The sequence below is a fragment of the Ruditapes philippinarum genome, unplaced genomic scaffold, assembly GCF_026571515.1.
Source record: "Ruditapes philippinarum isolate M1 unplaced genomic scaffold, ASM2657151v2 ctg11111_1_1_1_1, whole genome shotgun sequence".
NCBI lineage: Eukaryota > Metazoa > Mollusca > Bivalvia > Venerida > Veneridae > Ruditapes > Ruditapes philippinarum.
In genome coordinates, this window is record NW_026852728.1 from 19,216 (window position 1) to 46,533 (window position 27,318).

Genomic DNA, 27,318 nt, shown 5'->3' on the forward strand with positions numbered 1-27,318 from the left:
GAATCTTACATACACTGCGATTGTATTTTTAGTATCATGTTTTAGAATTTATGTCAGCCATGGCCATATCTTGCCAATATATCATTAAACATAAATAAGTTAAACATCTTTGTTTTTTGTCCCTCTTGTGATAAACAATTCCAAGTTAATGTCAACAGGTGGACATTTTGTAGTTTCGGTTTGGTTTTGGCGAAATTGACCTGACATATGACCTTTTGCCGGTAATTATCAGATTCCGAAGTAAATGTTGTGGAAATAACACGTTTCTTCAACGATATTAAGTTTCAATTTGGAGGTTGTGGTTCGAGCCTTAATGAACTATTATTTTTATACTTTAAAAAAGAGTTTACTTTTAGTTACCTTAACTATGTTTTGTGCAAACCACCTATTGTACGACTCTACATATTGCAATTATGGAAAAATACACGTAGATGTATATATCAAAGTTATGAAATTAAAAAAGGCACCAAAAATAAGCAATTAAAAAATGATTCATCCACTAATGCTGCATATATTTTTTTTTTTAAAGTTAAAGAAATCTGAAAAAAAAAGTTTTTGGAGCATTCGAACAGGCCACTCCGCGACTGGTATGCAATCGTGTGTACTGTTTTCCTTTTTATCTATACATTTACGTAATCTAGGTGGACTTTTACTCGATGGAATAAACAACTCACAGCATTAATTTACTATTTGTTTACATGTTTAGCTTCGTTTAGAAAATGACAACTGAACACAAAAATGCAATATGCGAGAACGCTTGTATTTAGGGACAACTACATTCAGTATTCAAGATAATTTAATACAACTATGACATAAAGCAAAAATATTATTATTAAAAAATTTATATTTGTCTCATAAATATTTTGCAAAAACGTGGTCGACTCGGTCAGGAAAAAAATTGAGAACTCTTTTAAATTTTTCAATTTAATTTTTGTGTTATATAAGGGATATATTTATTTTTTATCTATTCACTTTTTTTAAACCTGTGCCCACTTGCCATCACAGAAAAGTGACTGCCATGTATATAAACAAGCAAGCAAACAAACAAACAAAAAAAAACGCAAATCTTCAACAAATCTACAAATCTTTACAAATTTTATGTATCACAAAATAATTTTGACATTGAATTTGAATTTAAAAGAGTTTGTCCCGAAGAATGGTTCGATATTTTCAAATTTGAATACATCTCGAATCATTCGAGTGAACAATGAATATATAAAACCCGACTTTGTATCAAAAACCCTAGTACAAATGTACTCATCTATACGTTGTAACGATGAGTACCATATTTTGTGTTGAGGTCCATATCCGCAGTTTGACGGAAAGGGCCGAAAAGATGCGAGTGGCTATTCGCAACCATTTTCATGACAGGTACAGTTTATTTTACACTAAGAAATAACGTACATGTAGCAAGAGTAGAACATGGTTAACCATGGTCGAGTATCTTTTTAAAAAATGACACTTCTTGTAGCATCTCCAGTGACCATGACCTTATTTCGTGGTGAAAATATATATTAGACTAAATGGTCCGTACATGCATTTTCATATTTTAATCTCGCATTTGACCACCACGTAAATTTCGTAAGCCAGTAAAAGGAGTGAACAGAGAAAAGAAAGAGAGTGGAATATCCAAAACCGCAAAATTGAAAATGTTACAACCTAAGACTTAGTTTGATTGAGTTTGTTTATGGACGATACTGTAATGTCACGCTACCGGTCAAGCCCCAAGCACCGGCTTAAGCAGAATTTAACATATACATGAAATTGTGAAAAGATGGATTCTGAAACATCTGCACATGTATTCATACGGCGGTCATCGTGGAACCTTTAGTTTGACAGTTATGTTTATTCGTTATGTTTCTCTCACTTGGCTAAAACAACTTATATGTTGTTAAAATAATAATGGAGAACCTACAGTCTAATCACTTATAAGAACTTGTATATAGAATATTAAATTGGCGGGGAGGAGGCTTTCAAGCTATTGTAACTTGTTCAAAATATTGCAAATAGACTTAATTATTGTCATCGAAAGGATTTTTCTCGATGCCGGATAAAAAACTGGAGTGAAAATGAATTCTATAAGACTCGTCTTTCGTTCTCATCCTTTTCTATTACGTAAAAATATTAACTTGATTTTTGTATGTACATTATGTATTCTTTCGGGAATAAATATGTTTAAACCAAACCAGAGTTATAACATAAGCTTATGTGTAAAGAACTGCTCACATATTATAATATTGTTTTAGATCGGGCTTTTTACCCGAGTAAAGAACTTGTTTATTTAGATCAAGCGACAAAAAACATTTGAACAATTACAGAGAAGTAACTCTTATAAGTGACTTTGGCTATTACACCAAGCGTACGTAAACTTAAACTTTCTTACGTCAGATTAGTCTCTTAAGTTTAAAATATAATAACATGTGTATAAAGCTGCTCTGAATGTCACCCCAGTGTTGTATTTTTAGTTCTTCGAAATCTTTGAATTCTAATAATTTTAGCCTTGAAAATTGAATCCTGCATAAGGCCATGCAATGGAGCCTGACATATGTTGCACGTTCTGTTATCTCTCATAATCAGGCTTTATTCAACCAACTTTGCCATTTTCAGGGGCGTTCATAAAGGGCGGGGCATGGAGAGGGAATGTTCTTTGTTACAAACACTTCCAACAAAGAGTTCAGACCGGATACTATAATGGCTCGTGCTGACATCGAGTCATCTCCGTAAACATTGGAAATTGAAAATACACAACATTCTAACAAGCTTCAAATTGTTCCCTATTCAAACAGATAGGAATGTCGAGTTTATGAAAAGGAGTGGTTACACGTTGTATAACGTCAGATATTACGTCAATAAACCAAATTACATTTTCTACCAATTCTTTTTTATATAAGCTCTATTGTTAGAATGGAAATAGATATTTATTTGCGTTGTAGTAAAATAATGCACGGCTTATCTTAAGGATGCTTTGTAATAAATAAATAAATAAATAAATAAATAAATAAATCAATCAATCAATCAATCAATCAATCAGGCCTAATGACCTTCTTGATTATATTCCTGCACATTACAACCTGAACTGTGCATTATTCTACAACAATGCACTCAAAAGTGATAACTATTTCCTAAATATAAAATAACAACAACAACAACAATCCTAAATATTAAATAACAACAACAACAGCAACAATAATAATATAATAACATAATGTATATATAATAGCTAAAATGTGTTTTCATGGCACATGAACCGTTTATTGTAAATCATCAAATTGTAAAAGTGTTGTTTTTTTTCCTGCTTTATCATACGAGTCATTTATATAAATTGTCAATGAAATAAGTTAAATGTACAAAATAACGTTTTCTGAATGCCACAAGAATTATTTATGTAAATTCAAGTGAAATATCTGCTCACTATAGGCATATTACATCTGATAACATTTCAAAAGGTCAATGTTTTATACATGATAATAGTATATGATGAAAGTATCCACCGATTGTCATCCTAACAAGTAATTGGTATCATTTTGTTATTACCGTTATATTATCATCATTATATATCATTACATATATTTTTGACAGTAAACAGAAACTATAACGAGCAAAACATATATTCTCCATAAACTGTATACGGTGTGAGACGGTAAACGCTTAACAACAGTGTTTTGACGTTTTCAAAATGGGATTTCAATGTACGGGTATTAATATTTACTATATATTTATAAATTAAATATTGAATACTGATGAAATAAAATGTGTATTTTCATTTTGCATATTTTACGGCAGTGAAACATTTTTTACGTTTTTTACTGTTGTCTAGCGAGACTACTTTCTTCTGAATATCCTCCATTTATTTTTATTTTTTAAATATAAATTGTAAAACACGTATTTCTGTATGTGTGCGGTAAGTACATTGAACTACATGTAATATTAAAATTCGAATTTATATTGTCATTGTCATTAACAATATAACATATCTTTCAGAATGTCCAAACATGATTTCTCCAGTTTAATATCTTAGGAAAAACATATTAAAAAAAAAAACAAAAAAAAAAAACAAAAAAAAACAAAAAACAACAAACAATTCGAGATATAGATGATCTAAATATATTTTTATCTTTTATGTCTGTAGTGAGGATATATTATATCTGTAGTGAGGATATATAATATAATCAGATATTTTCAGGTAAATGAATTAGTACATTGATATATAAAGTTAAGTCAATACATATTGTTTACTTGGGTTTTACGTCGCATCAAACACTTTCCAGCTCTACTAGTAGAGGAAGACCTCAGGTTAATTATTTCTGGCACGAGCGATCACCGATATTCCGTAATCTAGCTGGATAGATTCCTTACATGAAAGAATCCAAAGTACCTGGAAAATGAATAAGACAATGATATAACTTTATTGTAATTAAAGAAGAAGACAATTTAAGCTGCATGCCTCCAGATGAGCCAAATATTCAAAACAATTTTACATGAGTAAAATATACTAAGATTTTTGTAAACGAAATAAAGTACTAATTTACAAGTTTTGAGCGATTTATGACTGATTTTTCTGTATTTATCATCATATTGTTTCTCCGTGACCAACACAATAATGGCTATTTTGCCATATTTTGACCTTTCTTGGTAATTTACGTGGTTAGTAAGTACCGTTTGCAGTGTGTTAATTACTTTTTTACAATTTCATTTTTTTTCATGAAAATCAAAAGAAGGCAAAGAAGTGGTTTTACTAAATTATTATCGTTAGTGGTTATTACTGCAGTTTAGAAAATAATGATATATCATATCTTTCTTGATTGATTAGGAATGTTATTTTTACGTCTTTATTTTGAGCTCTCTGTTCGTCTGTTCGTCTCAAATGGCAGTAATATGACAAACAGTCAGAGTCTACATACTTTTAATCGCAGACAAGCAAACTGCTATCTGAGATGGTCTCTTAAATTGCTGTCTTAACTAACCTTGGTTGTTTCGATTGCAGACGAAGTTTTGTTGTTTTTTGTGCTGTTCTATATACAACTAATACATTGCATGCCGGGTGCATTTCCTGATGAACCTTTCAACTGTAACAGATATGGGGATTATTCTTCACACGACTGGTCGTGTAGACCTGCCGACTTGTTTGATATGCTGGATGACGATAAACTAAAAGACGATGTTGTCACTGGAGACGAATTTCTCCGTGAAGCAGGGGCACGTTGCAGGTAGTATCAATAAATAAAAATGATACCCTAACCACGAGGGTGGAACCCAATATGTATCTCCAAAATTTAGCATCGGTTAAAAGTATGTGTGAATTTCCGCTGCTCCAGATGTGAATCATAACACCAGATGTGACTGTGAAAGTAGGTCAATCGCAGGGTAAGTTTTCAACTTTTAAAACAGTTATATGAATTTCAATCCTTTTTTTTTTTAAAGAAAATCGAAATGTGATTCTACCCTCCTGACTCTCCCCTATATTACCCATTTTTGTTTTGGATTTCTATGCAGTCTTCATCGAGATATTATTTTCGTCGTGGGTTCTGGTGTGTCCAAAACGTGCAATGTGTATGAAGAAAATGTTACGAAATCTCACTTAAGACCGATGCTTTACATTCAGACAAACCCTGATTTAAACATTTATTGAGATTTGGCTACATGGTTTATGACAACGAAGGAATTGCTGCTCAAAATTGCATTTGAGCTCCATATGTTTTGAGGAGATCCATATGTGCATAATATAAAAAAACAGCAACATAATTACGGATCACTTTCATAAAGCAATCTATAAGTTATTCCTTTGTGAATCATCTATTATCCGAAATAGACACATTTTCACGAGACGAGCTTAAATAACATAGTATCCATATAGAAATTCCTTTTCAACGTATGTCTGAGTAAAACATGACCAAAAAGTTATTATTTCTTGCAGGAAATGCAATTCACAAGAAAGGCACTATTTTCATTTTAAATATTCATTTGTTTTTGCGTTATTTACGCGAACTAGAGTAGAATAATTCTTACGGGACAATTCTGATGAGGAGGTTTACTTGTATATCACTGCATGGTAAACCTGTAAGCAAATATTTTTGTCCGTGAGTGAACATCTATTAAATTCAGTTATCCCGTGGTGCGGTGATTTTTCTTTGATACTCCTCAACTGTTACACGCCAGTAGCATGCTCTTTTGACAATAACAGACAGTGGGATATCTCAGATAACGCACATTTCTTTAGAAAAAGTGTGCGTAATTTCAAATAAAGCACAGTTATGTAAGTACACTTGGTTGGTGTATAACTGTGACCGTAGAAAAAAACACAAGGGTCACTGGAGCGTACCAAAATTAAGGCTGCACCCCTCTCCCCGAAAAAAAACCCCAAAAAACAAAAGAAAACACGAATATATTCAGATTGGGGATAGGTAATGTGTTAATGGTTTTAGTCTAGTGCATACTTACTTGTTTATAAACCTTTTAATCCGTTTTCCTAAATGTCATTTGCGCAAAGATGTACTGCCTCTAAGAATTTTTAATGAGTAGCATTACTTGCAATATTACCAATTTTAAGTCCCCCCTCCCCCCCCCCCCAAAAAAAAAAAGAAATCAATACTCGTTATTAATTGATTTATTCATATAAATTTAAAAATCTATCTTTTGGCATGTCATTAAAAATGTTGATGAAACAGTGGTTAGCGTATTAGTGGCGCGTCCCAATTATTTACAGCAATGTTTTTCTGTGTCTTTGATCATCCAACCAATCAGGAACACCCAACATACTTCCGATTGGCGTTTATGGTGTAGGGTTTACAATGTCGGTCATTGACACGTTACATAAAAAGTGACCGAGGTTCCGAGTGGGGGATTTAAATTATAAAAGGGAAGCCAAATAGAAATTGAAATTTTATGTTTATTAAAATTCTTATTTCTGTTTATCATGCTATAAAGCATTTATAATATATCGAATTCGACTATTATGTAGAAACATCATGGCCTGGCGGCATACAGACAATGTTCTCGGCCCATATTCTATAAAGAAAACCTTCGATGTCGCAACAGGCCAAGATATTTCCACATAACAGTCTTGTCGCTATAACTAAAACTTGTGGAACCTTAAAGTGATAAATATAATTATAAATGTAAAACTATTATAGAAACATATTATTTGAGACGAAAGTTTTACAAAGTTCAATACTTTCAGTTTGACTTGTAAAAGTTCCATATCCTTTATTAGTGAATTGTTTAGCATACGAGTACTATCCGCTCTGCGTCAACATTTTCATGTACTCGGACCTTTTAGTATTTCTAATGCTAGCGTAAGCTAGTAAGCCCTGTCATTGTGACGATCAAACACACTTATGTTACTATTGAACTTTACATTGGCTATTTAATGATTATATGGAAGTGATCAGTAGTTTTGTAGATGGTTTTCTATATCACTTATGGATCTCTTTTGCACATATGGAGCTCAAATGATTTTTTTGAGCAGCAATTCCTTCGTTTGTACCCAAATCTCAATAAATGTTTAAATCAGGATTTGTCTGAATGTTAAGCATCGGTCTGTAGTGAGTTTTCGTAAAATCTCTGTTTTTTTATTCCGTTTAGTGACATTTTCCTCATACACATTGCACGTTTTGGACACACCAGAACCCACGACGGAAAGAATATCTCGATGAAGAGATGAAGACTGCATAGAAATCCAAAACAAAAATGGGCAATATAGAGGAGAGTCAGGAGGGTAGAATCACATTTCGATTTTCTTAAAAAAAAAAAGATTGAATTTTATTAAAAAGTTGAAAACTTACCAGGCGATTGACCTAATTTCACAGTCACATCTGGTGTTATGCTTCACATCTGGAGCAGCGGAAATTCACATGTATTTTTTACCGATGCTCATTTTTGAGATACATATGGGGTTCCACCCCCGTGCTAACAACATTAACGGGGTGACGTTTTACAATTATACAAAACGATCATTGATTTTAGTAAATATAAATCTTTATGTTATTTTTCTATCGTCGGTAATTATCTTGTTGTGCGCAGTAACCGTTAAAACATTTCATTTTTCAAGCGAGCGCGACGTCTCAATGAATCATATTCATAACAGTATTATATGTCTATTTGTTCGCTTGTTTTACAAAAATCGCACACCATTTAGAAAGAAAACAACACTACAAGTATATAACTTTATCAGAAGATTTTTCAGATATTTAGATGTTATAAACACAAATTCTTTTTACAAACTGAGCAGTTTTGGAATATCTTCAAACGTAGTTTTATTAATGCTATTATTGCTATATTGTTGTTTATCAAGTACTCAAAACTATTAGACACGTAGTTTCAAAGATCTAGCAAAGAATAATCATACTAATTTACAAGTTACACACTTACAGTAACGAGACACTTCTACCTTCCTACATCAACTGTATGGGGACATTGTCTGTGGAATGTCCCAAACAGTTTGCCGATGTGGCTGATTCGTTAAGAAACAAGATAAGCATGTTTTGTGACGGCAATGACGTCTCTGAATGGCTCCAGTTAGGTTTGCAATTACTGATCACTTTGTAGACTATAACTTACATTTTATAATTTCTCGTTATAGCGTCTCCTAATATAGCACACTATAGAACAGTTAAATGGTTCAATTTCCAATAAACTAGTATGTTAGATGAATGTATCATCCTTAAAATAGCCATACTTAAATTCAAGAAATATTTTCATATACATTTACATACATACGAAAATATACTGCGAATTGATAAAATTGTGTAGGAAACGGTTTATTATAACTCTGTTATATCTTCAACATGACTTTTACGCATGTGATTTTTAAAAATATGTAGTATCACAAATACTGATTTTGAACAATGTATAATCCTTATTTAGCGATGAACAGCGGGTTTTCATTTAATCTGAATTGCTCTGCTGTTATGGATGAGGTATTTACGGAGTGTGTGAAAGAACTGGACATTTATAAGAAAATCCCAGGACCCAATTTAACCTTTGCAGTGGCAGCAGAAATCCTTCCACCGTGCGTACAATTATGTTAAAAACATGAAATATTTTAACTATGTCAAATTAAAGATGATCAAATTGCAGCCTAAATACCTTCAAATATAATTATTTCAATTAAATAACTATAAAACGGTAAAAATAACATATTTATTTGTCTTTTACAGGCGATTACACACAGTTAGAATATATAACTTTTAGTACGCATATTTAAGCAGAACTTACTCCCTGTGCCCTGTCCAGTGCCCTGCTGGGTGCATTGCTGACGGTGATTCTGTGGTGCTCGGTTACGACTGAGGCTATGTTCTGTAAACTCTAATTACTTTGTTGCTCTATGTTCTCATGTTTTGTTAGTACATATACAATAACTTTTTTGTTCAAATACAAGTGTGTGATTTGACACAAACTTTCTCATGATGAAAGGTGCAAACTCTTTGTATTTGTTTAATAAATATGCGTTATCTTCACATGTTTCACCAGTTTTCTTAATATTGTAAGTTAAAGTTTCAAGTTTGTCTTGAAGAACACTATTCATATTATTAATGTATATCATTGAAGGATTATTAGCGAGTTATTTCACTGTTCAAAGAGGCAACTGGAACTTGCACCAACTCAGAGTAACGGATGTGACAGCTCTTGGCGAAATATTCTGCTTAACCTATGGTTACAAATGCAGATTTTCGGGAGCATTTATAGCAATTTGTCTCATGAAGATGCGCAAGAACTTCTGGTAAATTTGAACTAAATGAACATTTAACGTTTAAGGATACACGAATAGTCATAAATTAGTTCGGTCACAATTCTCATAAGAAAATGATGTTTGTAATGGTAATGAAAACTCCTCGTACAGCACCTTTGACTAATATTCCGATTTCTCTGTAAAATATTTAAAAAGACGTGACACTGAAAGTGATTGCCAGTGAAATGAATAGTAAATACAAATTTATAATTTACTAACGCAAGAAACCTTGGATTATATAGCAGAAATTTAATGGTGTCTGCATTAAAGTTATATATTTGAGTATTTATATTTTTAAAGTTAAATTAAGATGATAGTATCTAGATTGTTGGAAAGAAGAGTCTAAAAATAGTATCATTTATAAAGAATTGTTCTGTACCGCTACCTTAAGTTACATGTTCATTAACAATGCCTTCACCACTTTAACAGCAGATTATGGAAACTTAATTTACAATTCATGGCATTTATTTATAACTATTGGTATATTTTTCAGGCTCTAGTTAGTAATAATGGAAGAACAGAGATCCTGATTTAGTAATTCACACGACAGGACTTTCTTAAAGATGGCTGACACAATATTATGAAAGATCAAGAATTGTCACCACTATTTTGCTTAACTCAGAACAAATTACCAAATATATTATGACTTTTATTTCTATATAATAACCTAATACAAAAGTCACGGTACAATAAATAATGTGAAATACGGAACATGCTACGAATTTAATATTTCCCATAAGAATACCCTCTGGAAATGAATTGTTCCAGATATTTATAATGAGATTATGATGATATATGTTGTTTTTTCTTTGAAATGTTTCTCTTTCTTAACAAGTTGTTGATTTTTTTTATATTTTACAAAGAAATATAAATCATAATCAACAAATTTGTAAACCAAACGATTTAAGAAAAACTGATATGGCTGTCATGTTGACTTTTGATATATCATCTCTCCCAAATAATAACGTATCACTGCTGGTATAATCATACCAACGAGTGGATCAATAGATCAGCCAGACAAAATAAAAACAATATATGTCAGGAAATATTTAAACAATATATTTTATTAAAATATATTCTTTTCTTTGTGAACATAAAATAATAAAATAAACAAAACATAAAATGCAAGTAATAAAAATTCATGGTCACAAATTTTTTTATACACACGTACACGCACGCACGCATGCACGCACATATTTCAAATCCATAAATACCCGTTCAATATCAACAACTAAACATAATTCCAATATAACGCACACACATACAGAACACATACATTTCAATATATTTTGTTTGATTTCAAAGCTCGTCACAATCATATCAGCCACAATTTAACAAGTTAATTTGACAATTGTTACGAATTTACGGTAAAAAAGAGTGACAGAATGAATAATAAGTAAAAAAAACTTTAAAACAAAATTTATTCTTTAAATCAAAATATCAGAAATACATAATTACAAAATGTTTACAATACTTGATAATTAGATAATAAAAAATAGTCTGAAAGTTGTAAAACGTTTTGAAAGTTGTTTGATATAATTTATAAATGTCCACATAATTTGTTATACATCCTTACATAAGGGTAGAACAAATTTTAGTGTTACATTCCCGCAAATGGTTGATAAGAGCTGAATAAATTTCTCACAAAGTATAATAATATATACATCTGAGTTTCTGGTAAAAATCACTGAATTAAGTTAAATCTTACAATGTTACCTTAAAGATCTAAAGATAGTCGTTACGGAAATGCTTTTATATTCATACATGAAAAGAAAGTTTCAAGAACTTGCTAATCTACATGATTTTAAATACTTTATGATCATTTTAGAAATTTGTACAGAAAAATCGTTGTTTCGTTTTACTCATTTATATCATTAAGTGATAAATTATAGAATAATTGTCTTAATTGACCCCCCTCTTATCTATTCTTATGTGGTTGACAAGTGTGTACGGGACATAAGAAATGCGTGGATACCATACAGGGACTCAATCAAACTGACTCTACAATTTCCATATTTATACAGTTGCTTCGGAGCTTCCGAGGGATCATCCCTTTTCCCGATTTTCAGAATCTTTGACCCCCCTTTCAAAATTCCATTTAATTAATTTTCACTCGTCGTTTACTCGTTTAGAGCACATGTATTATTTTTCTTGCGACCATACCCCGCTTTTCATGGAATGTCACGATAATGTCAGATTGAAGTTTCAATGATAATCACCGTGAACACATCAGCGGATGTTTCTAAATTTAATTTTTTACCATTTAATGTTATATGTGGAATTCTGCTTTATTTGGTGCTAGGGGTCACGAATGGAAGTATGCATCCATGAACTGAGTCTGCAACGTTTTCAATTTGGCCGTTTTGAAGGCTCTTAAGGAATTCCAATTCTCACTAGTCCATAGCACGAACGTGTCATATTAAAGTTTAAATGATCATCACGGTATGAACAAATCTGTCGGAACCTTAACTATATCCAAAACACAACACCATAGTTTTTAAAACCAATTTAATGTGCACCCCAAAAAGTCCAATTTGTTGCTTTATTTTAAATTTTAACCAAAATGAAAAATGAATTTTGGGTTTTAAAAAAGTTTTTTTTAAATTTGGGATCAATGAGAAAGAGAACAAAAAATCAAAAAAAGCAAGGGAGACAGTAAAGAAATTTTGTCTTTGGACAAAATCCCGGGCCCTTTTAACGACCCCTTTAAAGATACCGAACAAAAAAAGGGGTGGGGGACAAAAAGGGGGGGGCCCTGGGGGAAAAGAATTTTCTTTTTTACAATGAGTTCGAAAAAGATCATGTAGTTTTTGGTGCTTTTTTAAATTTTAAAACAAAAGATGACATTCAATCAAAGTCCCTAAAAAAAATTTGAAATTGGGAAAAAACACAGAATTCTTTTAAAACGCTAAAATTGTTTCAACATTCAAACAGTTAGGACTGTCGAGTGCATTATATTCACGGCATAAAATGAATGCTTGTAAACACGTCGTATGACGTCATATATAACGTCAATAAACCAAATTACGTTAGGAAAATTTCTCTGAAATGTAGTTCAGCATATTTGCTACCTAATTTTGCGAATTAGAATGGAAATAGGCATTTATTTGCGTTGTTGTCAAATAATACACGGTTTATCGTTCAGATGCTTTGTAATTAATCAATCAGGCCTAACAGCCTGGGTTATAATATTCCAGCACATCTGAACTCGAACCGTGCATTATCTACAACAATGCACTGAAAATTGTAAAATATTTTCTAAATCTTAAACAACAACAACTTGAATATCACTTAAGGTATTTTTAAAACCCCACCCCCCCCCGCCCCCCCCCCCCCCCCCCCCCCCCAAACCCTTGACGTTTTTGGAAAAAATTAGTTTTTCTGAAAAAAAAAAAATTTGAAAATCGAACCCCCATTTATAAAAATTCCCAAATGTGTAGATCTTCAAGAAATTAAAATTTTTAAATTTAATTGCAAAACCCAAACCCGTTTTCTTCATTAATAAGCTTGCTTTAAAACTTAATTTGATTAAATACTATTCCCAAAATATAAGTTATTGTCCGAAAACCATTTTTCTATTTTAGTAACAGTGACACTGACCTTGATTGATTTAAACATATTTTGTTGCTCTTTTTTCACACATTTTTATTTTTTTACATATTATATTATCATAATATAAACACAAGCGTAGCATAAGCTACTCATAAGCTTGCTTTAAACCCAAAATTTTTTAAAACAACATCCCCATTCCCAAAATCAAAGTTATTGTCCCGGAAAAAACCCTTTCTAAAAATTTTTGTAGCAAATTTGGGCCCTTTACCTTGAAACCCCAAAGGGGGGTTTCCCGTTGGGAATTCAACCCGGGCTTTCCCCATAAGGTTTCTAATAAAACCCCCAAATTTTTATTTCAATATTTAAATTAATCCTGGAACCAAAAGGGGAAGACCCCCCGGGCAGACCCCCCCGACAAGCCCCGACTCCTATAATACCCCCAAATTCCTTTGTTTGGGGGTTTAAAAAAAAACAGCAACAAAAATAATATAATCCCCCTAATGTATTAAATAGCTAAAATTGTTTTCCAAAGGCCCAAAGAAAAAGTTTTATTGTAAATTTATCAAATTGTAAAAGGGTTTTTTCCCGTTTAAACATTGAGGGCTTTATATAAATTTTTTAATGAAAAAACTAAATGTACAAAATCATTTTCTGAAAAGCCCCAAGAAAATTTTTTATGTAAAGTCAAATGAAATAAACTGCCATAATTTGACATATTACATCTGATTTAAAATTTTTAAAAGTCCCATTTTTTTTTTACATGTTTATGATAAAGCATCCACACCCAAATAAAATTGGGGAAAATTTTTTTTATTACCAAATTATTTTTATATCATTATATTCTTCAATGCAAACCCGACAGTGACAAAACATAACGAAGCAAAACTTTATTTTCCAAATTTATACCCGGTGTGGAAAACGTAAAACCCCCTTAAAAAAGAGTGTTTTTTTACCCTTTTCAAAAAAGGGATTTCAAAAGTACGGGTATTAATTTTATTATATATTTATAAAATTGAAAAATTTTAAAATACTGAGAAAATAAAATGCAATATTTTTCATTTTGCGTATTTTTTTACTGTTGAAAAATTATTTTTTCACTGCAGTGAAATAGATTATCCGAATTTTCACTGGTAGATTTCAAGACTAGACTAAGTATTTCTTCTGAATATCCCCTATTTATTTTTCAACTTTTTAATGTAAATGTAAATAAGACGTACCGGTATTTCCTGTCTGTGTGCGGTAAGTACATTGAACTTATATTTAAATTCGAATTTAAAATATATTGTCATTAACAATATAACATATCTTTCAAGAAATGTCCCAAACCTGAATTTCTCCAGTTTCTATATCTAAGGAAGAACATAATTGAAAAAAAAAAGAAAAAAAAAAAAAAAAAAAAAAAAAAAAACACAAAAAAAAAAACAAAAAAAAAAACAAAAAAAAAAAAACAAAACAAAACAAAACAAAAAACAACGTAATTCGAGATATAGAGGATCTATATATTTTTAATCTTTTATATCTGCAGTGAGGATATATGTTCAACATCAGATATTTTTCAGGGTTAATGAATTAAGTACATTTGATATATAAAGTTAAGTCAATACATATTTGTTTAGTTGGGTTTTTTTTTTTTTTTTTTTTTTTTTAAAACCGCCTCCGTGGTCGAGGGGTTAGAGTCCATGCCCCCCCCCCCCCCCCCTGCCTCAATTCCTAATCCAGTACCCTCTCTGGCGTGGGTTCGATCCCCGGGAGATGCCTTTGGGTAGTTTAGCGCGGAGGAAGGTTAGTCTAAGTAATGGTGTAACTCTCCAGGAACGATTGGTTAGGAAACTAACCGCCTATAATGATCCTTGGAAATACTTGTTGGAAAAAGGCGTAAAATGAAAACAAACTAAACAAACAAACAAAGTTGGGTTTTTTACAGTCGCATCAAAAATTTTCCCGGAGGTTTTACCCAAATAAGGGGAAAACCTATGGGTTTAATTTTTTTTTGGGACGGGGAGGAGAGGGAAAACCGGGGGTAAATTCCAAATTTTGGGTGGATAGATAGTACCTGGAAAAAGAATTTCCAAAAAAGTAATTTTAAATTTTTAATTTTAAAAAGAAAAAAATTTTAAAACTGCAAAGCCTCCAGAAAGTGAGGCCCAAAATTCCAAAAAAATTTTAAAATGAATAAAATATTAAGTTTTTGTAAACGAAATTTAAATATAAAATTTTCAATTTTGAAACGTTTTTTTGATGATTTTTTCTTTTTATTTAATTTATCATATTTTTTTTTCTCGTGACCCAAAAACAAAAATGGCCCTTTTTGCCAATATTTTTTTTCCTTTTTGGGGAATTTACGGGGGGTTTTTTAAAAATTTCCGGTTTTTCAAATGGGGTTTAAATTTTTTTTTTTTACTTTTAAAATTTTTTTTTCTGAAAAAAAAAAAGAAGGCAAAAAAAGTGGGTTTAAAAAAAATTTTTATCGTTAAATGGGTTTTTACTGCGTTTTTGAAAAAAAAGATATATCTTTCCCTTTTCCCTTGATTAGGTATGGGGTTTTAATTTTTTTTTTTACGTCTTTTTTTTTAAACTCTCCGTCCCTCTGTTCTCCCCAAATGGGGTAATATGCAAAACATTTAACTACATCTTTTTAAACGCAGACAAACAAAATGCTATAATATAGTTTTAAAATTTGCTTCTTAAAATTAATTAGTTTTTGAAAGGGGAGACGAATTTTTTTTTGGGGGTCATTACAAAAAAAAGCCTCCGGGTTTTTATGAATTTCAAATGTAAAGATATTGGATTATCTTTACCACATTCGGTTTTGACCCCGATTTGTTTTAATTTTGGATAAAACCAAAGGCGAAAGTTATAAAGGGGACGAAATTTTTTTCGTAAAGGGGCACTTCAGGAGTATCAAAAAATGAAAAGAAACCCAAAAGAAATTTAAAGGAGTCGTGTTTTACAAAATTTTCTTTAACGCTCAATTAATTAAAGTCAAAATTAAAACTTCCAAAGTTTTGTGTTTTTGTTTTTAACGCGAAAAAATATTTGTTGTGCGTAGGGAAAAACCCTTATTTAAAAATTTCTTTTTTAAAAAATGCCCCACGTCTAAATGAAAAACCTATTCGTAAAGGTATTATATTCATTTTCATAAAGCTTTTTTATACAAAAATCGCAAAACCCCAAAATTTTGAAAGAAACCCAAATTCAAGTATATGTATACAACAATATCAGAATTAAGATGTAATAAGCACAAACTCTGTTTTACAAACTAAACAGTTTGAATATCTTCAAACGTAGTTTTATTAATGCTGTATTGTTGTTTATCAAGTACTCAAAACTATTAGACACGTAGTTTCAAAGATTTAGCAAAGAATAATCATAATAATTTACTAGCTACACACTTACAGTAACGAGACACTTCTACCTTCCTACATCAACTGTATAGGGACATTGTCTGCGGAATGTCCCGAACAGTTTGCCGATGTGGCTGATTCGTTAAGAAACAAGATGAGCATGTTTTGTGACGGCAATGGCGTCTCTGAAGGGCTCCAGTCAGGTTTGTAATAATTGATCACTTTGTAGACTATAACTTACATTTTATAATTTATCGTTATAGCGTCTCCTAATATAGCACACTATAGAACAGTTAAATGGTACAGTTTCCAATGAACTAGTATGTATGAATTTATCATCCTTTAAATAGCCATACGCTGTACTTAAATTTATATTTTTATGAAAAACATACATGTAGCTGTACAATGTATTTCTCAGTTTTACGTTTGAGTTTTTCATTTTGCATATCTTATTACTCATACACATTATTTATAATATCTGCAATGTTACCCAGGCTTTAATAGGAGAAATCTTGTCATATTCATTTACATACATAGGAAAATATACTGCGAATTGATAAAATTTTGTATAATTGTGTCAATATGTATAATCACAAATACTGATTTTGAAAATCTATAATCCTTATTTAGCGATGAACAGCGGGTTTTCATTTAATCTGAATTGCTCTGCTGTTATGGATGGGGTATTTATGGAATGTGCGAGAGAACTGGACATTTATAAGAAAATCCCAGGACCCAATATCACCTTTGCAGTTGCAGCAGAAATCCTTCCACCAAGCGTACATTTATGTTATAAACATTCAATATTTAAACTATGTCAAATTAAAGATGGTCAATATGATGCCAGAGTCTCTTCAAATGTGATTATTTCAATTAAAAAACTATAAAACGGTAAAAATAACATCATAGTTATTTATAGGCGGTTACATACAGTTAGAATATATAACCTTTAGTATGTTTAAGCAAAATTGCAAATATATATATCATTTACTCCCTGTCATTCTTCATATTTGATAATAGTTAAAGTAGTAAGTTTGCCCATCTCCCACTTTACCTGCCCTTGTGCCCTGTCCCACTCATTGTTCGTTCACTGCCCTGCTTGGTGATCCTATGGTCCGAGATACGACAGAGGCTGTTTTCTAACAACGTATTATTTCTTTGTTGATCTATGTTCTCTTTTTTAAATGCATATGACAATAACATTATTGTGTGAACAAGTTCAATTAACGATTGTAAGATTTGACACAAACTACCTCCTAATGAAAGATGCAAAATCTTTGTATTTGTTTAATAAATATGCGTTATCTTAACATGTTTCATCACAGTTTTCTTAATATTGTAAGTTAAAGTTTCAAGTTTGTCTTGAAGTACACTTTTCATTTATCAATACTGTTTATCATTGAAGGGTTATTAGCGAGTTATTTCACTGTTCAAAGAGGCAACTTGAACTTACACCAACGCAGAGTAACGGATGTGACAGCTCTTGGCGAAACATTCTGCTTAACCTATGGTTAAAAATGCAGTTAATGGGGAGCATTTTTGTCAATTTGTCTCATGAAGATGCACAAGAACTTCTGGTAAATTTGAACTAAATGAACATTTAACGCCATATAGTTAGAAGTTAGTTATAGAAGTCCGGTCATAATTCTCATAACAAAATAATGTTTGAAATAGTAATGAAAAATCCTCGTATATTTTGTTTTGCCGGTGAAATGACTAGTTAACATTAATTATAATTTATTTACGCAAAAAACCTCAGATCTTATTATTATGGTAATCTAATCTAATAAATGGTGATTGCATTAAAGTTATTTATTTGAGTATTAATAGTACATATGATTTGTAATTTACTAACGAAGGAACCTTAGATTATATAGAACAAATTTAATGGTGTCTGCATTAAAGTTATATGTCCGTACCCGACAACGAAAGCTGCATTTTGTAGCCTTACGAGCGGATGGACCATCAAAGAGGTGATTCCCGCTTTGTCAGTCAAGTTTGTGTGCAATGTGAAAGCAGGCCCAAATTCATATAACAATAAAGCTCACAGTACACTTCCAATTCTATGTTTTAAAGACTATTTTAAACAAAAATAAAAATGATAATAAGACATTCACCTTGAATTGGCTACATTTCTGAAGACCAAAAACATTCTGTTGCAAATCTTTATGCACATTTTCATGAATGGCAAAATCCAGTTTAAAGTCTCTTTTAGTGCAAACAAATGCTATTTTTGCAGAAAATACAAAAAACATTAAAACACATAAATCTTAGGAAAGTAGTTTGTCAGACCTTGAAAAAACATGGCCCCCACGACATGTGTAAAAAAGTAGTACCATGAAAATAAACATCATTTACCTATTTCCTATGTACATGACAAACAGACACACTTCACTTTTACACATAAAAAGGTTAGATTTTAAAGTTTGATTGTGTTTTCATTTTAATTGTAGTTCATAAGGCTGTAAAATTAATGATGATTGTTTTCTTGCACTACTTTTTTACGTGAAAAAAATAATGGAGGCCATGTGCTTAGAAGGACATCAGATAACTGATTTATTTGAGTTACATTTTGAAAGATTTTTGTATTTGCTGCAAAAAATAGCTTTTGTTTTGGCACTAAAACAGACTTTTAAAAAGGATTTTGCATTTATGAAATGTGCATAAAACTTTGCAACAGAATGTTTCTGGTCTTCAGAAAATGTAGCACATTCAAGGTAAATATTCTTATTGTTATCATTTTTATTTTTTGTTTATAATTGTCCTTAAAATATAAACCTGGAAGTGTATTTTCAAAAGGTTCATCATTTTACAATAAGAGCTTTGTTGTTATATGAATTTTGGCCTACTTTCACTTTGGACAGACTTTAGTTAAAACAAACATGGCTGACAAAGCGGAATCACCTTAAGCATAGGCTATAGATAGATATCATGACAACAACAGAAACTTTGATCTGCAGTTTGAACATGAAGTGTAATGTTTTTTATGAATGGTTTTAAAGCAATTCTACAAAAAATTATATAATGATCTCCCTAAAAATTAATAAACAATAGTTTTTTATATATTATCAATGTCAAATAGCTTTCACATCTTTGTCTCGCACGAATATGATATTAGTGAATTTCCTCATACCTACCTAAAATTCAGGTAACAGTCTTTTATTATATTGATAAATACTGTATCACCATGTAACGCGTGTATAACAAACAAAAAAGATCCTGAATTTGGTCTTTTGGAAATTCATCCCATTTTTTCATTCCAGAGTGTGTTCTACTTTCAGTATTGAAAGAAACCATTTTTTTTTTAATTTGACATGAAAAATGTGCATGTAATATTACTATATTGTAACATTAGTCCCTTTGTTACTTTTTGTATATTTCTTACAATTATAACAGACTTTGATATTTCTATCATCTATCTTCTGTTACTGAAACAGAACACAGTACAGCCATGTCACATAACATTTACAAGTCTTGTAAGTCTTGTTTGTGTTCAATGGAATTACTTTACTTACCAGGTAGGCATCAGTGAAAGCATTTTTTACATTAAATACTTTTCCCCTCTTTTTAATTATGGACAGTGCATAAGATAAGTATAATTATGCAAAAAAAAGTTTACAAAACATTCGGAAAGATTCTACAATAGTACTTAATCTGAATATAACATGACCTGTGCGTAGGAATAATTTTGTAAGGTATCTGTAATGAGCACATTTTTTTTGCGCGGAGCTTCTCAATTGCTGCATTGCTGCAACATTTGTACTTGTTTACAATGTCTTCGCCCGTTAATGAGCAGATTATGGAAACCTAATTTACAATTAATGGCATTCATTTATTACTATGAGTGTTATATTTTTCAGGCTCTAGTAAGTGACTATGGAGGAACAGAAATCCTGATTTAGTAATTCGCACAAGACTTTTTTTAAAGATGGCTGACACAATATTATACAAGATCAAGAATCGTCACCACTTTTTGCTTTATTCAGACCAAATTGCCAAATATATTATGACTTTTATTTCTATATTATAACCTAATACAAAAGTCACGGTACAATAAATAATTTGTTCTCTTTTTCTTTTAAAATATACAATAGAAAATTTGTTTGGTGGAATAAAGTATTGGTCTGAAAATGAATTCGACTTTCATGAAAGTGATATACGGAACATACTACGAACTTAATAGTTCCCATAAGAATACCCTCTGGAAATGAATTGTTCCAGATAATTATAATGAGATTATGATGATATGTGTTGTTTTTTTCTTTCAAATGTTTCTATTTCTTAACAAACTGTTGATTTTTTAATATTTTGCAAAGAAATATAATCAACAAATTTTTAAACAAAAAACTAGAACTATCACTTAATGTGATTAATACCCCCCGTAAAGACTGCTTCGGAAATGAGGATGTTACTAGTAACAGAATACCTTGTAAAGAATTGAAATAGAGTTATGGTTGTGGGCAATTAAAGATAGTTGTGGTTCTTGTATGTTGCATTTCCTTTCAATGTGGTTGGCCATTGATGAAGGTTTATTGGATTACTCTGTAATAAGTCCAGAAAGACAAGGAAAAGGAACAAAGGGCAATAACTCTATAAATACTGAAGATTGTTATTGTACACTGCACTTCCTCTCATTGCGCTTGACCATTGTATGAAGTTGTATTTAATTCCAACTACTAGTTTTCAAGTTATGCACTGGACAAAAAAAGTAATAAAGGCAATAACTGTAATTAGTCCAAATAGAGTTATCGTTCTTGTGCACTGCACTTCAACTCACTGCCCTTGACCATTGTATAAAGTTTCATTGAATTCCAACCATCAAGTTTCAAGTTATGCACTGGACAATAAGAAGTAACAAAGGGCAAAAACTTTTAAACTAGTGAAAAAAGAGTTATGGTTTCTGTGCACTGCACTTCCTCTCAATACACTTGACCATTGTATGAATTAGTTTTGAATTCCAACTAGTAGTTTCCAAGTTATGCTCTGGACAAGAAAAAAAAAACGTGGTAAAGTAACAAAGGGCAATAACTCGATAATTACTCTGGACAGAAATATAGTTCTTGTACTTGACCATAGTATGAAGTTGTTTTGAATTCCAACCAGTAGTTTTTAAGTTATGCTCCGGGCAAGGAAAAGTGACAAAGGGCAGTTACTCTGTAATTAGTCAAAATGGAGTTATGGTTCTTGTGCACTGCACTTCCTCTTACTGTGCTTGACCATTGTAAGAAGTTGTTTTAAATTCCAACCAGTATGTTTTAAGTTATGCTCCGGACAAGGAAAAGTATCAAAGGGCCAATAATTCTGTAATTTGTCAAACTGGAGTAACAATTCTTCTGCACTGCATTTCCTCTTAATGTGCGTGGCAACTGCATGAAGTTGTATTGAATTCCAACCGGAAGTTTTCAAGTTATGATCCGGAAAGGGAAAAGTAACAGGGCAATAACTCTGTCATTAGTCAAGATGGAGTTATGGTTCTCATGCACCGCACTTCCTCTCAATGTGTTTGACCATTTCAAGTTATATTGAATTCCAACCATTAGTTTTCAAGTTATGATCCGGACAAAAAAGCAATGGAAAAGTAGCAAAGGGCAATAACTCTGTAACTCTGTATGGAGTTTTGGTTCTTAAGTATGGCACGTCCTCTTATTGTGCTTGACCATTGTATGAAGTTGTTTTGAATTCCAACCAGTAGTTTTCAAGTTATGCTCTGGACAAAGGGCAGTAACACTGTAATTAGTCAAAATGGAGTTATGGTTCTTGTGCACTGCACTTCCTCTTACTGTGCTTGACCATTTTAAGAAGTTGTTTTAATTCCAACCAGTATGTTTTAAGTTATGCTCCGGACAAGGAAAAATATCAAAGGGCCAATAATTCTGTAATTTGTCAAAATATGTAACAATTCTTCTGCACTGCATTTCCTCTTAATGTGCGTGGCAACTGCATGAAGTTGTATTGAATTCCAACCGGAAGTTTTCAAGTAATGATCCGGAAAAGGAAAAGTAACAGGGCAATAACTCTGTCATTAGTCAAGATGGAGTTATGGTTCTCATGCACTGCACTTCCTCTCAATGTGTTTGACCATTTCAAGTTATATTGAATTCCAACCATTAGTTTTCAAGTTATGATCCGGACAAAAAAGCAATGGAAAAGTAGCAAAGGGCAATAACTCTGTAACTCTGTATGGAGTTTTGGTTCTTAAGTATGGCACGTCCTCTTATTGTGCTTGACCATTGTATGAAGTTGTTTTGAATTCCAACCAGTAGTTTTCAAGTTATGCTCTGGACAAAGGGCAGTAACACTGTAATTAGTCAAAAGGAGTTATGGTTATTGTGCACTGTACTTCTTCTCAATGTGCTTGACCATTGTATGAAGTTATATTGAATTCCAACCATAAGTCTTCAAGTTATGCTCCGGACAAGGAAAATGCCACGGACAGCTGGACCGACGCACCGACCGACCTATCAACCGACCGACCACAGGGTGACTCCTATCCCCCCCCCCCAAAAAAAAACAACTTCGTTTTTGGGGGTATAATCATTTTAGAAAAACATATATGGCTGTCATGATGTCTTATAATATATCAGTAACAGATCATGGCTGGTATAATCATCACACAGAAATTGCTGGGAAAAAATTAATGAAAATATATGCCAGGAAATATTAAAACAATATATTTTATTAAAATATATGATTTTCTTTGTGTTAATACAATAAAAAAATGAGCAAAACATATAACATCATTAAAATGCAAGTAATACAAAATCATAGTCACAAAAAGTTTTTTTTGCGCGCGCACAAACACAGGTACACGAACGCACACACATATTTCAAATCCATAAATACCCGTTCAATATCAACAACTATACATAATTCCAATATAATGCACACATATACAGAACACATACATTTCAATGTATTTTGTATGATTTCAAAGTTCGTCACAATCATATCAGCCACAATTTTACAAGTTAATTTGAAAATTGATACCAATTTACGGTAAAAAAAGAGTGACAGAAAGAATAATAAGTAAAAAAACTTTAAAACTAAAAAACTAAATTTATTCTTAAAATCCAAATATCAAATATACAAAAATTACAAAATATTTACAATACTTGAAAATTAAATGATAAAGAATAATCTCAATTTTTGACAAATAAAATTGTTTGATATAGTTAACAATTGTTTGATATAGTTAACAAATGTCCACGTAATTTGTTATACATGTATTTCCTTACACAAGTCTGGAAAAAGGTTATATTATATTCCCGCAAATGGTTGAAAAGAGCTGAATAAATTTCTCACAAAGTATAATAATATATAAACCTGAGATTAAAAATCACTGAAATAAGTTTAATCTTACAATGTTACCTAAAATATCTAAAGATAGTCGTTACAGAAATGCTTTTATATTTATACATGAAAAGAAAGTTTCAAGAACTTGCTAATCTACATGATTTTAAATACTTTATGATCATTTTAGAAATTTGTACAGAAAAATCGTTGTTTCGTTTTACCCATTTATATCATTAAGTGATAAATTATAGAATTATTGTCTTAACTGACCCCCTCTTTTCTATGCTTATGTGATTGACAAGTGTGTACGGGACACAAGAAATGGACACCATACAGGGACTCAATCAAACTGACTCTGCAATTTCCATATTTATACTGTTGCTTCGGAGCTTCCGAGGGATCATCACTTTTCCCGATTTTCAGAATCTTTGAGCCCCATTTCAAAATTCCATTTAATTTAGTTTCACTCATTGTTTACTCGTTTAGTACACATGTGTTATTTTTCTTGCGACCATACCCCGCTTTTCATGGAATGTCACGATACTGTCACATTGAAGTTTCGATGATAATCACCGTGAACACATCAGCGGATGTTTCTAAAATTCAAATTTTTACCATTTAATGTTATATGTGGAATTCTGCTTTATTTGGTGCTAGGGGTCATAGACGGAAGTATGCATCAATGAACCGAGCCTGCAACGTTTTCAATTTGGCCGTTTTGAAGGCTCTTAAGGAATTCCAATTCTCGTTATTCCATAGCACGAACGTGTCGTATAAAAGTTTTAATGATCATCACGGTATGAACAAATTTGTCGAAACCTTAACTATATCCAAAACACATCACCATAGCCTAGCACCATTTTATGTGCACACATTTGATGTATGTTTTTTATTGGTATCGATAGAATGAGAACACATATCAAGAAAGCAAGTAAGACAGTAAAGAATTCTGTCTCTGACAAAATCCGGCCATATACGACCCTTAACGGTACCGAACAAAAACAGGAGTGGGCACAAAGGGCGGGGCATGGAGAGGGAATGTTCTTTGTTACAAACACATCCTACAAAGAGTTCAGACCGGATATTATATATAGTTATGGCTCATGTTGACATCCAGTCATGTCCGTAAACATTCGAAATTGAAAATACACAACATTCTAACAAGCTTCACATTGTTCCCTATTCAAACAGATAGGACTGTCGAGTTTATGAAAAGGAATGGTAACACGTTGTATAACGTCAGATATGACGTCAATAAACCAACTTACGTTAGGAAAATTTCTCTGAATTGTAGTTCAGCACATTTTCTACCAATTTTTTTTTTATAAGCTCTATTGTTGGAATGGAAATAGATATTTATTTGCGTTGTAGTAAAATAATGCACGGCTTATCTTTCAGATGCTTTGTAATCAATCAATCAATCAATCAATCAATCAATCAATCAGACCTAATGACCTTCGTGATTATATTCCTGCACATTACAACCCGAACTGTGCATTATTCTACAACAATGCACTCAAATTTGATAACTATTTCCTAAATATAAAATAACAACAACAACAACAACAATATAATAACATAATGTCTATATAATAGCTAAAATGTGTTTTCATGGCACATGAACCGTTTATTGTAAATTATCAAATTGTAAACGTAAGTCTTGGCTAGAAAATAATGTTTTTTCCTGCTTTATCATATGAGTCATTTATATAAATTGTCAAATTGTGAAATAAGTTAAATGTACAAAATAACGTTTTCTGAATGCCACAAGAATTATTTATGTAAATTCAAGTGAAATATCTGCTCACTATAGACATATTACATCTGATAGCATTTCAAAATGTCTATTTTTTATATATCGTTTATGATGAAAGCATCCACAACAAGTAATTGGTATCATTTTGTTATTACCGTTATATTATCATCATTATATATCTTCAATGCAGCCACATATATTTTTGACAGTAGACAAATATTAAACAAGCAAAACATATATTCTCCATATAACTTTATACGGTGTGAGACGGTAAACGCTTAACAAGCAGTGTTTTGACGGTTTCAAAATGGGATTTCAATGTACGGGTATTAATATTTATTATATATTTATAAATTAAATATTGAGAAATACTGAGAAAATAAAATGAATATTTTCATTTTGCGTATTTTTACTGTTGAAAAATATTTTTCACTGCAGTGAAATAGATTATCCGAATTTTCACTGGTGTTTTGCTAGACTAAGTATTTCTTTTGAATATCCCCTATATATTTTCAACTTTTTAATGTAAATTGTAAAATACCGTATTTCTGTTTGTGTGCGGTAAGTACATTGAACTGATATTTAAATTCGTTTTTAAATATATTGTCATTAACAATATAACATATCTTTCAGAATGTCCAAACCTGAATTTCTCCAGTTTCATATCTTAGGAAGAACATATTGAAAAAAAATTACCGTGTGGTTTATGAGTTATGAATATATTTCTGAACTAAAACTTTGCTATTAGAAGGGCTTTTTTTCAGAAATGATCTATAATATCATCATTATGAAAAATGTTTTCATATTGCTCATTGTAAGAAACAAATAATGACACCCAGGTAACAAATTACACGTGCAAAATTATTGTTTCTAAACAAAATGTTTTACACATCATATGTATAAAAATGTTACCCTATCCCACCCACTTTTAACATTATTTTGATGACAATTTCCCTGTATAAAAAGCCTTATTCAAAATATCCCTTAAATTTACCACAATGAGAGACTGTTTTCAAAATTTGCCTAAATTTTCTTTAATGTATATTGTTTGATCATGCGAAATATAAAATACTTTTACCGTGTAGTTTTTATTTTATTAAACTTTGAAAATATCTGGTATCATAATTATATGCTATTGAATTTGGAATTATTTAGCAATGCATTACCCATGGTCTACCTTAACTAACCTTTGTTGTTTCGATTGCAGACGAAGTTTTGTTGTTTCTTGTGCTGTTCTATATACAACAAATACATTGCATGCCGGGTACATTTCCTGATGAACCTTTCAACTGTAACAGATATATGGATTATGCTTTACACGACTGGTCGTGTAGACCTGACGACTTGTTCGATATGCTGGATGACGATAAACTAAAAGACGATGTTATCACTGGAGACGAATTTCTTCTTGAAACAAGGGCACGTTGCAGGTAGTATCAATAAATATAAATGATTACCTAAGAACAATAATGGAGTCATTTTTTACAAATATATTTAACGCTTCCAAAAGTTTATGTTATTGTTCTACCGTCGATAATTATCTTGTTGTGCGCAGTAACCGTTAAAACATTTCATTTTTCAAGCGTGCGCGACGTCTAAATGAATCCTATTCGTAACAGTATTATATGTCTATCTCGTATACGCTT

General features: G+C 31.5%; 2 protein-coding genes across 5 annotated transcripts; both read left to right on the plus strand.

The window, feature by feature from the left end:
• Positions 1 to 3,577: 3,577 nt before the first annotated feature.
• Positions 3,578 to 20,869, plus strand: LOC132722411 (uncharacterized). 4 transcript variants are annotated; one of them, XM_060706938.1, is made up of 6 exons: positions 3,578 to 3,689; positions 4,985 to 5,207; positions 16,678 to 16,826; positions 17,254 to 17,398; positions 18,029 to 18,200; positions 20,484 to 20,869. In XM_060706938.1, exons 1-6 carry the CDS (start codon positions 3,677 to 3,679, stop codon positions 20,523 to 20,525), a joined length of 744 nt encoding a protein of 247 aa, XP_060562921.1. In that variant the 5' UTR covers positions 3,578 to 3,676; the 3' UTR covers positions 20,526 to 20,869. The 4 variants fall into 4 exon arrangements, with proteins under 4 accessions (XP_060562921.1, XP_060562905.1, XP_060562913.1 ...); XM_060706922.1 differs by lacking the exons at positions 16,678 to 16,826; positions 17,254 to 17,398; positions 18,029 to 18,200; positions 20,484 to 20,869 and adding exons at positions 8,370 to 8,518; positions 8,863 to 9,007; positions 9,547 to 9,718; positions 10,221 to 10,438 and having other exon boundaries at positions 3,606 to 3,695; XM_060706930.1 differs by lacking the exons at positions 16,678 to 16,826; positions 17,254 to 17,398 and adding exons at positions 8,370 to 8,518; positions 8,863 to 9,007 and having other exon boundaries at positions 3,609 to 3,695.
• Positions 20,870 to 25,663: 4,794 nt separating this feature from the next.
• On the plus strand, positions 25,664 to 27,102 carry LOC132722436 (uncharacterized; the record flags this gene model as incomplete). Its single annotated transcript, XM_060706948.1, is given in 2 exon segments — positions 25,664 to 25,998; positions 26,880 to 27,102. Coding segments are annotated over 2 exon segments (242 nt in total), but the record flags the coding sequence as incomplete, so codon positions are not given.
• Positions 27,103 to 27,318: the final 216 nt, after the last annotated feature.

Bases quoted from the DNA above. Each gene is read 5' to 3' on its own strand.
- LOC132722411 (XM_060706922.1), top strand. The intron at 8,519-8,862 runs GTTTGCAATTAC...ATCCTTATTTAG, and splicing joins CTCTGAATGGCTCCAGTTAG to CGATGAACAGCGGGTTTTCA. The intron at 9,719-10,220 runs GTAAATTTGAAC...TATATTTTTCAG, and splicing joins AAGATGCGCAAGAACTTCTG to GCTCTAGTTAGTAATAATGG.